Source organism: Biomphalaria glabrata, chromosome 5 (genome assembly GCF_947242115.1).
Source record: "Biomphalaria glabrata chromosome 5, xgBioGlab47.1, whole genome shotgun sequence".
NCBI classification, from domain to species: Eukaryota; Metazoa; Mollusca; class Gastropoda; family Planorbidae; genus Biomphalaria; species Biomphalaria glabrata.
The window spans coordinates 41550244-41562850 of NC_074715.1; the positions used below are offsets into that span (position 1 = coordinate 41550244).

Genomic DNA, 12607 nt, shown 5'->3' on the forward strand with positions numbered 1-12607 from the left:
TTTTTTTCAATCAATGTATCAAATGTCAAAAATAGAAAACAACCATTGACCAAAAATATAAAATTTATTGAATAAATACATCTACTAAATTATCAACCAAGAAAAAGTCAGTGTCTGGAGCCTTCTATTCTGTCACCAAGTGCAGACATCAGATCCTGAAGGCCCTTTGGATTGTTATGAAACAATGTGAACAGCTCTCTTTCTTTGCGCTGGTGGGCGTTACTTTTTAAAACCTGTAACATAAATGTAGTTATTCAGTTTCAGACTTAAGAGATGGGAAGGGGAGAGGAGGAATGAGAGAACTATAAAGCTACATATATAACTCAAAGTGATATTTAGGAACAATTTAGACCTTTTAGCGCAGCAATGAATCATCCTATTTGGTCAACAAAACATAATGTATATAATGACATAAGATAAATTGTACTTTCTCTCCTGTGACTTTGTATTTAAAAAAATAAGGTATAATATATGCTCAGGTATTAAAGAGGAAAGCTGAGCTTTTAATTGCATTTGAAATTCCTTAACCCTTAAGATGCGTGAGGTTCTTTAACCTCTAAACATGAACATTGTAATTTCATTTTGTATGTCTTAATTGTAAAACAGCTCCGCACTTTAAGGGTTAAAGATGTCACCAGTCAGAATCATACCAAAATGGCTCACAAATTTCTGATCACTGTAGCAGTGGGGCAAGTAGTTTAGCTTTTTAAGTATCTTTGGAGATAAATAAAGGTTTAAAAGAGGAGATAAGGATCTAGGATTCAGTTATTGAGTAGTCTGTAGGAAAGGAATTCATTTGTTACTTCAATAAATTTAACTATAATTTCTGACTACTTTACCTAGAGAAACTTTTGTGCCTGTTCACCTTGCGCATAGCATTTTAACTAAATAAAGTTCAAGCTATTGTTTCAGCCTACTAACTCTTTAAGTATCCACATCTCACTCAAGTGGGAACAGATAACTCGCTACATGAGGATGGTTCTCATTCAATGTGACAAGTGGAAAATGCGAACCTATTAATTATTTTGTTTCAGATTTCTTAAAAAAATAAATAAAAAGTAAAAATTAAGAGCTGAAGCTTTGAAAAGATTTAAAAAAATATTTACATTTTTTTTAGCTGTGACATCTTCGATAACTTTGTCTATTTCTGCGACCAGGGTGCTGAACTTAGCTATTAAAGCGGCCATGGTTGATTGGACTTCAACAGGAGACAAGTAAGGCATTCCACTTGAGGTGCTAGATCCAGCATACAATCTTGTTTCGCAATTTTTGATTGAATGTTCACTTTAAAAAATTTTAAAAGCTAATTAGGGACATTGCTAAAACTTTTAAACCTCATTATAAAGCAGAATTGACTTTAATGATTAGCTCAACTACAATGCTAGAATAAAGTTAAGTAGTTACTCACAGTTGAACAATTTTGCTAAGATACTTTTCATCTATAGCTTGACTGATTGCTTTAGCATTATTCAATTGTTCTTGTAAGTCAACTGCAGCATCCAAAACCTTTTTTTTTGGCAAGTAAAGGATTTTTTCTTCTTCCTCTGTGTCACCTGGAAGAAAAAAAAAACTTGCTTTGGGAAAATATCCACTATATTTCTTTATTTGTTAAGTGAAAACATATTCATAAAATGTTTTTTTCATAATTTGAAGGTGAGTGATCTATTGTCTTACTAAGTAGGTGATATAGCCTCACAGAAGACGTGTCCCTGGCATCAACAACACTGCGTTTAAATTTAGCAGCATTCAAGTCAGGATCTTCTAAGTCATTCTGTTAGATTAGTTATTTTAATAAAATATAAGTTGAAGATATTTTAAAATTTCTCTGAAATAAACAAAACAATACTGACCTGAAAATGTAAAAAAAAATAATAAATTTGCAATCAAATAAATAAATGTTTTAGACAATTGCATTAACATTTAAATTGTGACAATATTGTACTACACATTGCCTTAAAAGAAATCTGTGTATCAATGCACATTTCTTAAATAACTAAAAGAATATCAGAATGTAGTAACATTTGCAACAATAATTTGAATTTACTGGTAACATTTTATTTTTTCATAAACAAGGTGCTGAAACTAGTAGAAAAACATGGGCCTTGGTCAAGTTGATTTTATAAACAAAAAAGCACTCATTTGGTAAACTTTAAGTAGTTGTTATACCTATTTAGAGAAGAACAAAGAGATTGGTGTGATTGCTATTTCCAGAGCTGCTACAAGTTTCAGGCTAAGACCATGCAAAACATGATATTGATTTTTTTGTTTTTAAATGCTTTACTATAACTGTAACTGGATGGGGCTTTCACTGGGTAATTTAAACTAAGCAGAGAAACAATTGCCATCAAAGTACTTAGGTGTTGACATAATGAGCGCAGCATAAAATAAATAAAGAACTCAAACCTCATTACAAAAGAACAATAAAGTCAATGTTTTCAATCAGTTTTGCTCTTAGCATTTTTATCTTCCATACAATGCATGACAAAATCCTAACTACACAAAAACTTGTTTCAAAGAAAAAAATCAATCAAGTTTTATGCATCTAATTTTAAAACTTTACAAAATTACCATGCGCTGTTTCCATTCCTGCAAGTTCTTCTCAAGCATTTCTCGTGAAGCCACTAAAAGCACATATGTTTCATTGTGACATCTTGTCTCCACTTCATACAACATAGCAAGGAATTCATTTCTACCTCTCTGAGCTAGAAGATGGTCAATAACCTAAGAAATAAATAGACAATGCTGAGTAACCTAAGAAATAAATAGACGATGTTTATAACCCAATATCCCAAGAAATAAATCACTAATCAAACTGAAAATGGGAGAAACATATACACTGTAAAAACAGTGATCTTTCAGTAGTATTATATTCACCTGACCTCATCATTTTTTAAATTTATTTATTTTTAACTAATATTTTTTTGTTAGGACTTATTTATCTTTAAGATTAAAAACATCCAATTAATGTCCTTTCTTTTCCTTGTGAAACAATGGTTTCACTTTTATGAAATGACATACCTTATCTTGATTTCTATTAAAGTAATCTTGGCGTTTGAGTTTCAAGTTATAATCTCCTGTTAGTATTTCAGTGCCTTGTAAACCTCCTAACTCTCTCAACAGGTTGGATAAGGATGTTGTGTATGGTACAGCCTCTGCTTTAACATTTTCTATGTTTTGCTCTGTGTTGTGTTGGAGTCGACTGCAAAGATATCACAATAGTGCAATATTAAACATGATGGAAGCTAAAAAGAACCAGTGAGATCATTGTTTCTTCAATGTAATATTATTGTTTTAAAATTCTGATCTAACTTTTACCCAATGGCTTACCTCCCAAATTTTTTTATAACAATTTATCACTTTACTTTTTGTTTAAGGTTTCAGCACATCCCAATTTGTATGAGATTCAAACAATGTAGTAGTTATTGGTTAATAACCTAGCAATGTTAAATTTATAAGACTCCTCACCTCCTCAAGTAAATAGCTAAATAAAAGGGACATTTTAAATTTTAATTGTGACACTGTTTAAGCTGATTTTAAGAAGGCCTACCTAATTTCAGAAGGAGACTTTGGGAATTGTCCAGACTTTATCTGATGTAGTATAGACCTTGCTTCGTTCACAGCACTAAGAGCTTTTCTGGCACTGATCAGTGCATTGATGCGATCACATTCACTCTTCGGAAAACTAGATGTAGAATAAAAATATAGGCGTATTGTGCTAATCATTAACAATGCTATCAATTTAAATTAATGTTTAATGTTGTAAATGAGCTAGAAACAGGGTAAAATAATGATTACATTTTCTGTAAACGTGCAAACTCCTGGCAGTTCTCAATGAAGGATTCCTTTTCTTCCATGGAAACATTGGCCTGCTCTGGAAAGCTAGCATCTAACAATCCATATTGGGATGCATCTCTTTCCCCTGTCATGTCTGCCACACCCTGAACACAATGAGACATTAACAAAATTATGATCTATATTTACAGAGTAAAATCTTACAGACTCTTAACATGATTCTTTATTCTTTTTGTAATCAGAAATAGTAAAATATAATGCTTATACATTACCTCAAAAAACAGCTTTTTGGTTAACTTTGTAAGTTCTTGAGAGTATTTTCTCTCCACTTCATGAAAACCTTTAAGATCCATTTGTGAAAGAAAAACAGTTTCATCAGCTGGTTGACCTTCTCCTTTCTTTAACTCAGTTGACTGTTTATAAAGGTCTGAGAGTGAGCAGATACTTGCCATTAACTTGTCTACAGCTTCATCAATCTAGAACCAAGTTTTTACACAAGCTTCATATGAATTATCTGATGCTACGTCTCAGAAGTCGGAGAAAATAACTTAAGATAAAATATAAAATGTAGTTTTTTTTTATAAATTAAAAAATGAAATGCACTTTTAAACATTTGGGTATGTTAATTCATCAACATAAGGATTTCATGTGAATTTTTTTTTTTTAGTTCCTTAAGTTTATGTGCAGATACTCCACCCTGGTTTAATGAGGCTTGATATTTACTTAAGATTCCTTACTTATACATTTTTAGTACTTAACTGGTGTGCCAACTGATCTGAATGTTCTATTTGATTTTGAGCTATTTAATATTTTTTTAATCACTTTTTCTTTTAAATTTAGGATTCCTAGGCGTCACATAAATCAAGCAGGATGTGTGTATTTCCTAGAGCTGAGAATGTTACAAAACATTTAATTAGTATGATAGTTTAAGTTTCATAATGTGTTATTGTCTGTGTTTAATGGGACTAACCCTGTTGTTTCCTTTTTGTTAAATACATAACCATTTAGCTCTCACCCAAGCTACAGCTATTCTGACATTACCAATGTATATTTTTTGTTACCTCTAGACAGGGCATAGCAGAATGAGACTAACCAGAAAAATTTAATTTTTAAAATAAGTGTACATAATTGAAACAAGAAATCCAAATAATTAAATATTATGTTACCTTTTGGTTCTGTGAGCTACATTTGTCCTTTAGCTGATGGAAAGATTTCAGCAAGTGTCCTTCTTCTACTTCCATTTTTGAAATTTTATTAGAAAGAGCCATCTGGTGTAGACTAAACAAATTTTAACCAATTAAGTTTTTGTAAGTCATCAACATTAACCTGTAAATTTCATTATTTATATAATACTTCAAATGTTTGCCTGATAACAAAAACCCAGCCGTATCCACATATTTTATTATTTTGCAAATGAAGTTGTTGTCTTCTAAGGGTTAATTTTTAGTTCTCCTTTCTTCATCTGTGCATTTCTTTGAGTCTCAAAGGTAAGTGCCATAGATTATGTAGAAGTTCTCCAGCTGCCATTTGTTTTCTACGCTCAGTAAGAACAAACTAACATAAGAACTGGTCTTTAAAATGCTTCAGGAGAGTACTTCTATTATCCTTAAGACTCATAAAAAAAAAAAGAAAGAAGAAATAGATACTGCACCTCCAGCAGCTGTAAAAAAAAAATCGCCTCTATGCTGTCCATATAATAATAATAATAATTATAATAACAATAAGGCTTGTCTTCAAGTCCAAAGATTAATGAGGAATGCAGTATTTCCCATGGCTATGCAGCCCAAGCTGTGACCTACGTATTATGGCACAATTGTCCATATAAGTGTTCATCAAAACCCATCCAATCATTAAGTAATGCAAACGCTATGTTCAAGATCTCAGAGCTAAACAGAAATAGTGCCTCGTAGTCATGCTTTTTTTTTTCTCAGGAGACAAAGAGACGTTGTCAAACTCTCATTTGTAGAGCAACAAAAATGATGCTATCATGACTATTTTTTCTCTAATAATATTACAAAAACAAAAAGTGTAGCTCCATAAGCAAATCCATTCACTTAAAAATGGAGCTACTACTTAAGTTGTTTAAATGTTTGGGTTGTTCTTTCAGCAGGACCTCAAGGCATGGTTCAAACACAGTACCATCTAGATGACAGTCCAGAGAGCATTGCACACAACCATCCATACTATTATTTGCAGACCAGTAAAGCAAACCAAAATTGTCAATATAGAGAAGTTTTTTTTATTGAGAACCTCTTTAATTTTAATATGAAATAGGAGTGCCTGTAGATCAACTGTATTACCATTGGAGCAGATTCAAAGATTGATGCCTTACAGCAATATCTACTTTATTTGTTTAAGCATTAAGCCTAAGAAAATAACAAAGTGGGGGGGGGGGGTGTGGCTGCAGAGGACCAGTAAACATCCATATTTCACACTGTTCTTTATACATAGGTCTCTGATAAGTCTAATTTAAGCCTTTTGTAACTATTTGAGAATAATGTGCAAACCTGATGTTCAACAAACCATTACAGCTACCTGCATCAAAAGCCTTAGTGATAACAATTAATAAATGTAGCATTCAAATCCAAGTCCTGTCCTAAGCTTAAAAGAATCATGTTTTATTTTATCTAAAACCACACTAGTTTTCAGTTGGAAGATCATATGCTTTAGATATTATAATTCAGGGGGACTCTATGTCTAAAATTGTTTATGCTACTGATTGACAAGTAATGTTACAGAAGCTACAGTAATCAGGCACTTAGACATGGGTATGAAGACAGCATCACCAAGGTCAGGCAGAATGGCCAAATAAATGTCATTAGTGCCAAACTAAAAATTATGAAAACTATGAAGATGACAGAAGTCTGCCAAAAAAAATAGAATGTAACTTTCTGAAGCACATACAAAGTTTTGAACGCAAATAATTATACAATTTACATTTTTGAGATTTATATGATTATTTATTTGTAAAATTATAGGAACATACTTTAGCTTGTTACATCTTGCTTTTAATATTTCTTTCTGAGCCTTGGCTTTCAGAAGAGAATTCTTTACATGCTCTTCATCCTCTCTGAGGAGAAATAAAGAATGTGTGTGTCATATCAATTATGATGTAATAACAACACTGCTTTTTAAATTATTTTATTAATTACTACATTTTACCAGCATTTCACATAATTTTTTTTTTAAAGTAACTGAATATATGAGCAAAATGTAAGCAGGTGTGTGCAATGAGGTACCATTGTCTTAAAGATCTTTCATAATTCTAATGCTAATATTTAACCTAAGCTAAAACCAAATTTAGAATATGCTGGTGTAAGACATGCCTCCTCTTGCCCTTAATTCACTCAGCCCTACACATTTATTGAACAATGAAAAGAACTGACATTTATATGAAACATCCTAACAAGAAGAAGATACATATAAGTTGCATCAACAAATATTGAATATCTTTGTTTTTCTTGAATTTGTTCAAGACAAATTTATTTTTATTTGTAAATTAAGTTTATTAGAACTTGTACAATGAATTTAGTGAAATAAAATAATTAAGTGACTGTCTTGATTGAAACTATAGATGAAAAAAAATATTTTAGAATATGTTTGAATCTCTTATTCATTTCTTTTGCAATTAATTCTTATGATGAAACCAGTATCATAATCTGATTTGTTTTTAACATTTAACTTGAGTGTGTTGTGGTGGTTTACAGAGAAATCCATTGAGTACATTAAGCAGCCTCAGTGAGCAAGCCAAGGAAGTTAGATGGATAACTGTTTATCGTATCTTCACTGTGCTTTATTTTAATTCAACAATAATAATATATATGTCAGTCAAGTTACTACTTTGTTTGTACAAGTGATCAATGTTTTAATTGAATTTGCTCATCAATGGATTAATTGTTTTATTGAATTGAGTTTGAAGGAATTAAACTTAAGGAAAATATATATTCTACACTGTGCTTCTTCAGTGTATGTAAGCACTTCAGAACTCGCAAGTATCATTCAATTTGAGAGGCAACACTACCCTCCAAATAGATTGTGCCAATATATGTTATATATATAAGTAAGTAAGAGAGTTCCCCTTTCAGATCTTGTGATCTATAGGGCAGATGATGTAAAGGTCATCTGTTTCTGTGGCCTAGGGTTAATGAGGGTGTCATGTGGCCAGTACAACGACCAACCGCCTTTACTTTTCCCAAACTAATCCAGTCTTCACAAGGATTCGAACCCAGGACCCCCAGTTAATTAAGCTCAAAACTGAGGAATGATTACAAACAGTAATAAAAGCATCAATATATAACTCTTCTATTAAAAAAATATTGAATGCATGTTGTGTTTTTTTTTTTAAATACTTTGCTTTCACTTAGTCTTAGAAATGTCTTGTTTAAACAAATATATATAATCAATAGCACTGTGAATGACTTACTCCACTGTTTTGACACTGTTTTCTTCATCTTCTACAACCAGCAAGTTCAGTGCTTCTTCTAGCTCAGCACCTTTCAATGTGATGCCATTATTTTGAATAGCTTCATAACTGAAAATATCAGCCATTAGAAGCGAGTTCTAAACTTTTCACACATAAAAAAACAAGATTTATAAGTTCACATTACTATATCGAAATGTTAATATCTTAAATAAATATAGACCTCCTATATAAGATACTTACTCTCTCAGCTCTTCAGATGATAACACATTTTCTTCACTTATGTTATCACAGATCCACTTTAGGAAAGGAAAAGTAGTTTCATTTTCAAAAGCCCACTCAAATGAGTTAGGATCTAATGCAGCCGCTTTTGGATAACCAATACGCTTTAGTGTATCAATAAAACTCTGAGCACTCATTTTCAGTTGCTCGAGGCTGTATTAAAAATAGAAAGAAGATGATTACAAAAAAAACAAAAAACATTTGGTAGTTAAGTTCATTTATTTTTTTTTACTTTATTTTATAAATTACAGACCTTCCTTTAAAAGAGAAGATTCCTTAATTGAGTCCTATTGCATTTCTATATATATTAATCTAGTATTGCTTGTTAATTAGAGAATTAAACTAAGTCACTGATTTTCCTGACTGATTCAGACAGCCCATTCCATGCTTTAATAACACTAGGGAAAAGAAGCAATCATAAGAATTTGTCCTAGCATATATGGAATAAGGAATAAGCCCTTATGTTTGTGTCTGAGTTTTTTTTAAATTAACTTTCATTTTTATATTAGTAAGTTATAGTATTACTGCTACTTTACTTTTTAGTCTTCTGTCCTAAAGATCTCTAAATTGAGTGACTTTACAAATGGTGTTCCTTTACTCAAATGTAAAATATATTTGTTTTTTATTTTGTGTTAGCATTAAAAGCACAGTACCTTTCAAATGTTTTTACTTAAAAGTATGTCATGTATAACTAGCCAGATATTACCTGCAGCCTGCTTAGTTTGGGTATTACAGATGTATTTGATTGGATTTAGATCTATTTCAAGCAATGTTCCCTTCAAAGTTTTTTATTTAGCTATGAAAATAAAAGTAGAGTGTGAAAATGGGTTTACCCAATTTATTGAAAAGTTTCATTCTTTAATAGAGATAAAATTTGGTATTTTTTTTAGGGTTGTGGGAGGGACATTAAACATACACTGCAGTCTCTGCCATGATCTAAGGAAAATGTATTCCAAGTTTTATCAAGATTGGTCAAATGGTTTTGATTTTTTTATTCACCACATACATACATTCACCTTGCATTTAATTATATAAATATAAAATATATTAGACAGTGGTGGTAGTGGACATTATGTATCTGACTAGACTATTTATGCTACTGATTATTTTGTTTGCTTTTTGCTTTAATTCATTTCAGAAAGGAAGATTATTGCAACCTCCTGTGGCATGGCATGGGATGATGGCGGGCAGAGTTTAAACTTGCGATTATCGAAACTTCAGTACCAAGCACATACAACATGACTAGGCTAAAAAAGCAACTAAAGATCATAATGCCTACCAGCCCACCCATTTCCTCTTCCCCACCCAAATAAAAAAACCTTGAAAGTTGTAATTTGTATGTAGATCTATATAACTCTGAATAAAGTTAGGCCACTCCTAGTGGTGGGAATGAAACTCATTTTATAAAGTTCCGTTTCGGTTTAAGTTCAAGTTTGGTCATATCTAAAGTTTGTTGTTATAAAATTAGATAATACCAAAGCTAAGTAAATGTAATAAGATTCAATTCAATTTATTACTTAAAAACACTTGAACTTGAAACTTTACATAAAGATAAAATACAAATAATGTGCAACTTCAAACATTAAAATTACAAACTGCTGCAGTCAAAGTAAATTAAACATTGAAGCAGTAAATTTGATGACTAATGATCTGATGAAAAATCCAGATAATGGTCGCTTAAGTAGCTGGCTGTCAGTTTAACAGTTATGGTTGCATGTGAGCATTTCTAATGTTTCTGGATAAATTAGCCTAACCCTAAGATCGCTCATAATGACTCAGGGTAAACTTTATTCATTTTGGAAAGAGGCTGAATGACTTGAATTTAAACCAAAACTGTCTTTATGTGCACTATCTGAGGTCTTTGATACCACCTGGTGTATTGAAGTAGACTTAATTTTGTCTACCATATAAAACTTCGTATTTAAATAACAAAAGACAAATATCTTAACAAGGCGCAAGTGTTAAAAGTTGGTACAAAGGATGCCTTTAAATCAATCACTGTCTGAACCACTGATCTTACAAACTGATTGAAGACGAAATAGCATAGAGAGACCATACATCAGTGGATACTGACACATTCCCATGTGACAGTTGCACAGTTGCCTTGTAAAATGCCAAAATGTAATGACAGCCCACAACAATTTTTCATAAACATTTAGTTGCTCAAGTTTGTCTTTAATAACTGTTTTAATAACAACCATAGAAAGAATTGACCATTTCAATGAGTAGTAACATTCTGTTTAAGAGGGTGTTCTAGTTCCTGATTTTTTTCATATATGCTTGAAGTATTCCACCACTTCTTTTGAAGTATTCATCATATCATCATGAACTAAATCAGCACCAGGAAATTTAAAGACCATTTTAAGCATCTAAGTTTATGACATGAACAGCTAATTTTAACATGGTTGCGATAAGAGAACTTCAAATTACTTCCATTATTCAGAGACAAGTTCCAAATTTTCACTCTTTATAATTTCAGTAGTCTCTGCTTGTACAGCTATGCCAGTTTTAAATTCAGTCAACTCAAATAATCCATTACACTTATTTAAAACTGTTTTATTATAAGGTAATAAAGGCGTGGTGGCTGAGCAGTAAAGTGCTTGGCTACCAAACCAGGGGTCTCAGGTTCGAATCCTGGTGAAGACTGGGATTTTAAATTTTAAGATCTTTGGGCGCCTCTGAGGCTACCCAGCTTTAATGGGTACCTAACTTTAGTTGCGGAAAAGTAAAGGCGGTTGGTCGTTGTGCTGGCCACATGACACCCTTGTTAACCATATGCCACAGAACTAAATGACCTTAACATGATCCCAATAGACCACAAGGTCTGAAAGGGTAACTTTACTTTACTATTATAAGGTAATAACTGTTAATGTGATATGAAATGTATCTCAGGGATGCATTTATGCAACTTTTGATTCAGTTTGGTTAGGATAAGATCAGTTTGTTTGGTTCATACTGATCAGTTTTAAAGTTTTAGTTCGGTTGTGAGGTTCAAGTTCAGTTAATTTTGCTCAGGTTTGGTTTGTTTCCCAGCTCTAGATCTAGTCACCCTTAACCTAACTCATTTACACATTCTTATGAAATGAAATTTAGCTTTAAAAAAAAAACCTTTTAAACTAGATAATGTTACTACATTGTCTACATATCAATGATCTAATGATCTAACCTTAATAGCTGTGTCACTAATTCTAGTCTAGTTCTACCTAATGTTAAGGGTAATATGTATACAGTGATACAATACTCTATTTACTCTCTATATATATTATATACTACTCTACTAGACCAGTATGCTACTGACTATAGACCTGGTTATGCTAGATAGTCTAGATCTTTATGCTGTCTATATTAATATAGACTAGTAATAGACTCTACGACTTATAATTATAAACAGTATCTAATTCTAATAGATAAATAGATCTATTAAAAATCTATTTAAAAGTTAACTTAATTAACTATTACTATTAGTAATATATCTATCAGTGACTCTGTATGATCATGATTATCATTATTATGATAATGATGGTTAGAGACTGCTCAGACTCAGACTGGTCATGTCATAGTCAACTTATGTTTATGTCTTAGAATAGATCTATGTCATAGACTATAGGTGAGTATAGACATAAGACATAACATCATAAAGACTGTAGACATATTAATAATAATATTAATAAGTTATAGATGTAGTCGTAGAAGTATCACTTCAATAGTGACACTAGTCTACAATAGTCAATAGATTGAATAGTAAATAGTAGATCTAGATTATTCTAGATCTAGATTCTAGATTGTGATTGTAGTATTTTGTAGATCTAAAATCTAAAAATCTAGTCTAGGTCTCCATCTGATCTGGCTCATCTGGTGATATCTCTAGAATCTAGATCTAAATATCTAGAAATATAGAACTATTTTCACTACTGAATTGATAATGATTTATTTACATTGAGTCTGAGACATTCGTCTCCTCTATATTATACTAGATCTAGTTCTAGATCTATATAATATCTAGATCTAGACATATACTTAATACTATACTAAACTATACTTATACTATTTATTAATTTAGGGTTGTTTTGTTTTCTTTTTTAGTTTTCCTAGTAGATTCCAGCTAGGCTGTGT

The 12607-nt window shown here is 31.5% G+C and overlaps 1 protein-coding gene across 2 annotated transcripts; it reads right to left on the reverse strand.

Annotated features, from left to right (window-relative positions):
* Window positions 1-45: 45 nt before the first annotated feature.
* LOC106063586 (HAUS augmin-like complex subunit 3) lies at window positions 46-12546 on the reverse strand. 2 transcript variants are annotated; one of them, XM_056028621.1, is made up of 14 exons: window positions 12430-12546; window positions 8456-8647; window positions 8216-8323; window positions 6779-6862; window positions 4959-5070; window positions 4065-4268; window positions 3796-3938; window positions 3548-3682; window positions 3019-3199; window positions 2569-2721; window positions 1675-1771; window positions 1409-1553; window positions 1107-1284; window positions 46-233 (listed from the first exon to the last, which is right to left on the reverse strand). In XM_056028621.1, exons 2-14 carry the CDS (start codon window positions 8629-8631, stop codon window positions 108-110), a joined length of 1842 nt encoding a protein of 613 aa, XP_055884596.1. In that variant the 5' UTR covers window positions 8632-8647; window positions 12430-12546; the 3' UTR covers window positions 46-107. The 2 variants fall into 2 exon arrangements, with proteins under 2 accessions (XP_055884596.1, XP_055884597.1); XM_056028622.1 differs by lacking the exon at window positions 12430-12546 and adding an exon at window positions 11954-12093.
* Between the last annotated feature and the right edge of the window lie 61 nt (window positions 12547-12607).

Excerpts from the sequence above, each read along its gene's own strand:
- LOC106063586 (XM_056028621.1), bottom strand. The coding sequence starts at position 8,631 with ATGAGTGCTCAGAGTTTTATTGATACACTAAAGCGTATTGGTTATCCA. Across the intron at positions 8,324-8,455 it reads TCATCTGAAGAGCTGAGAGA|TTATGAAGCTATTCAAAATA; the intron begins GTAAGTATCTTA and ends TGATATTTTCAG. Across the intron at positions 5,071-6,778 it reads GCAAGATGTAACAAGCTAAA|TCTACACCAGATGGCTCTTT; the intron begins GTATGTTCCTAT and ends AAATTTGTTTAG.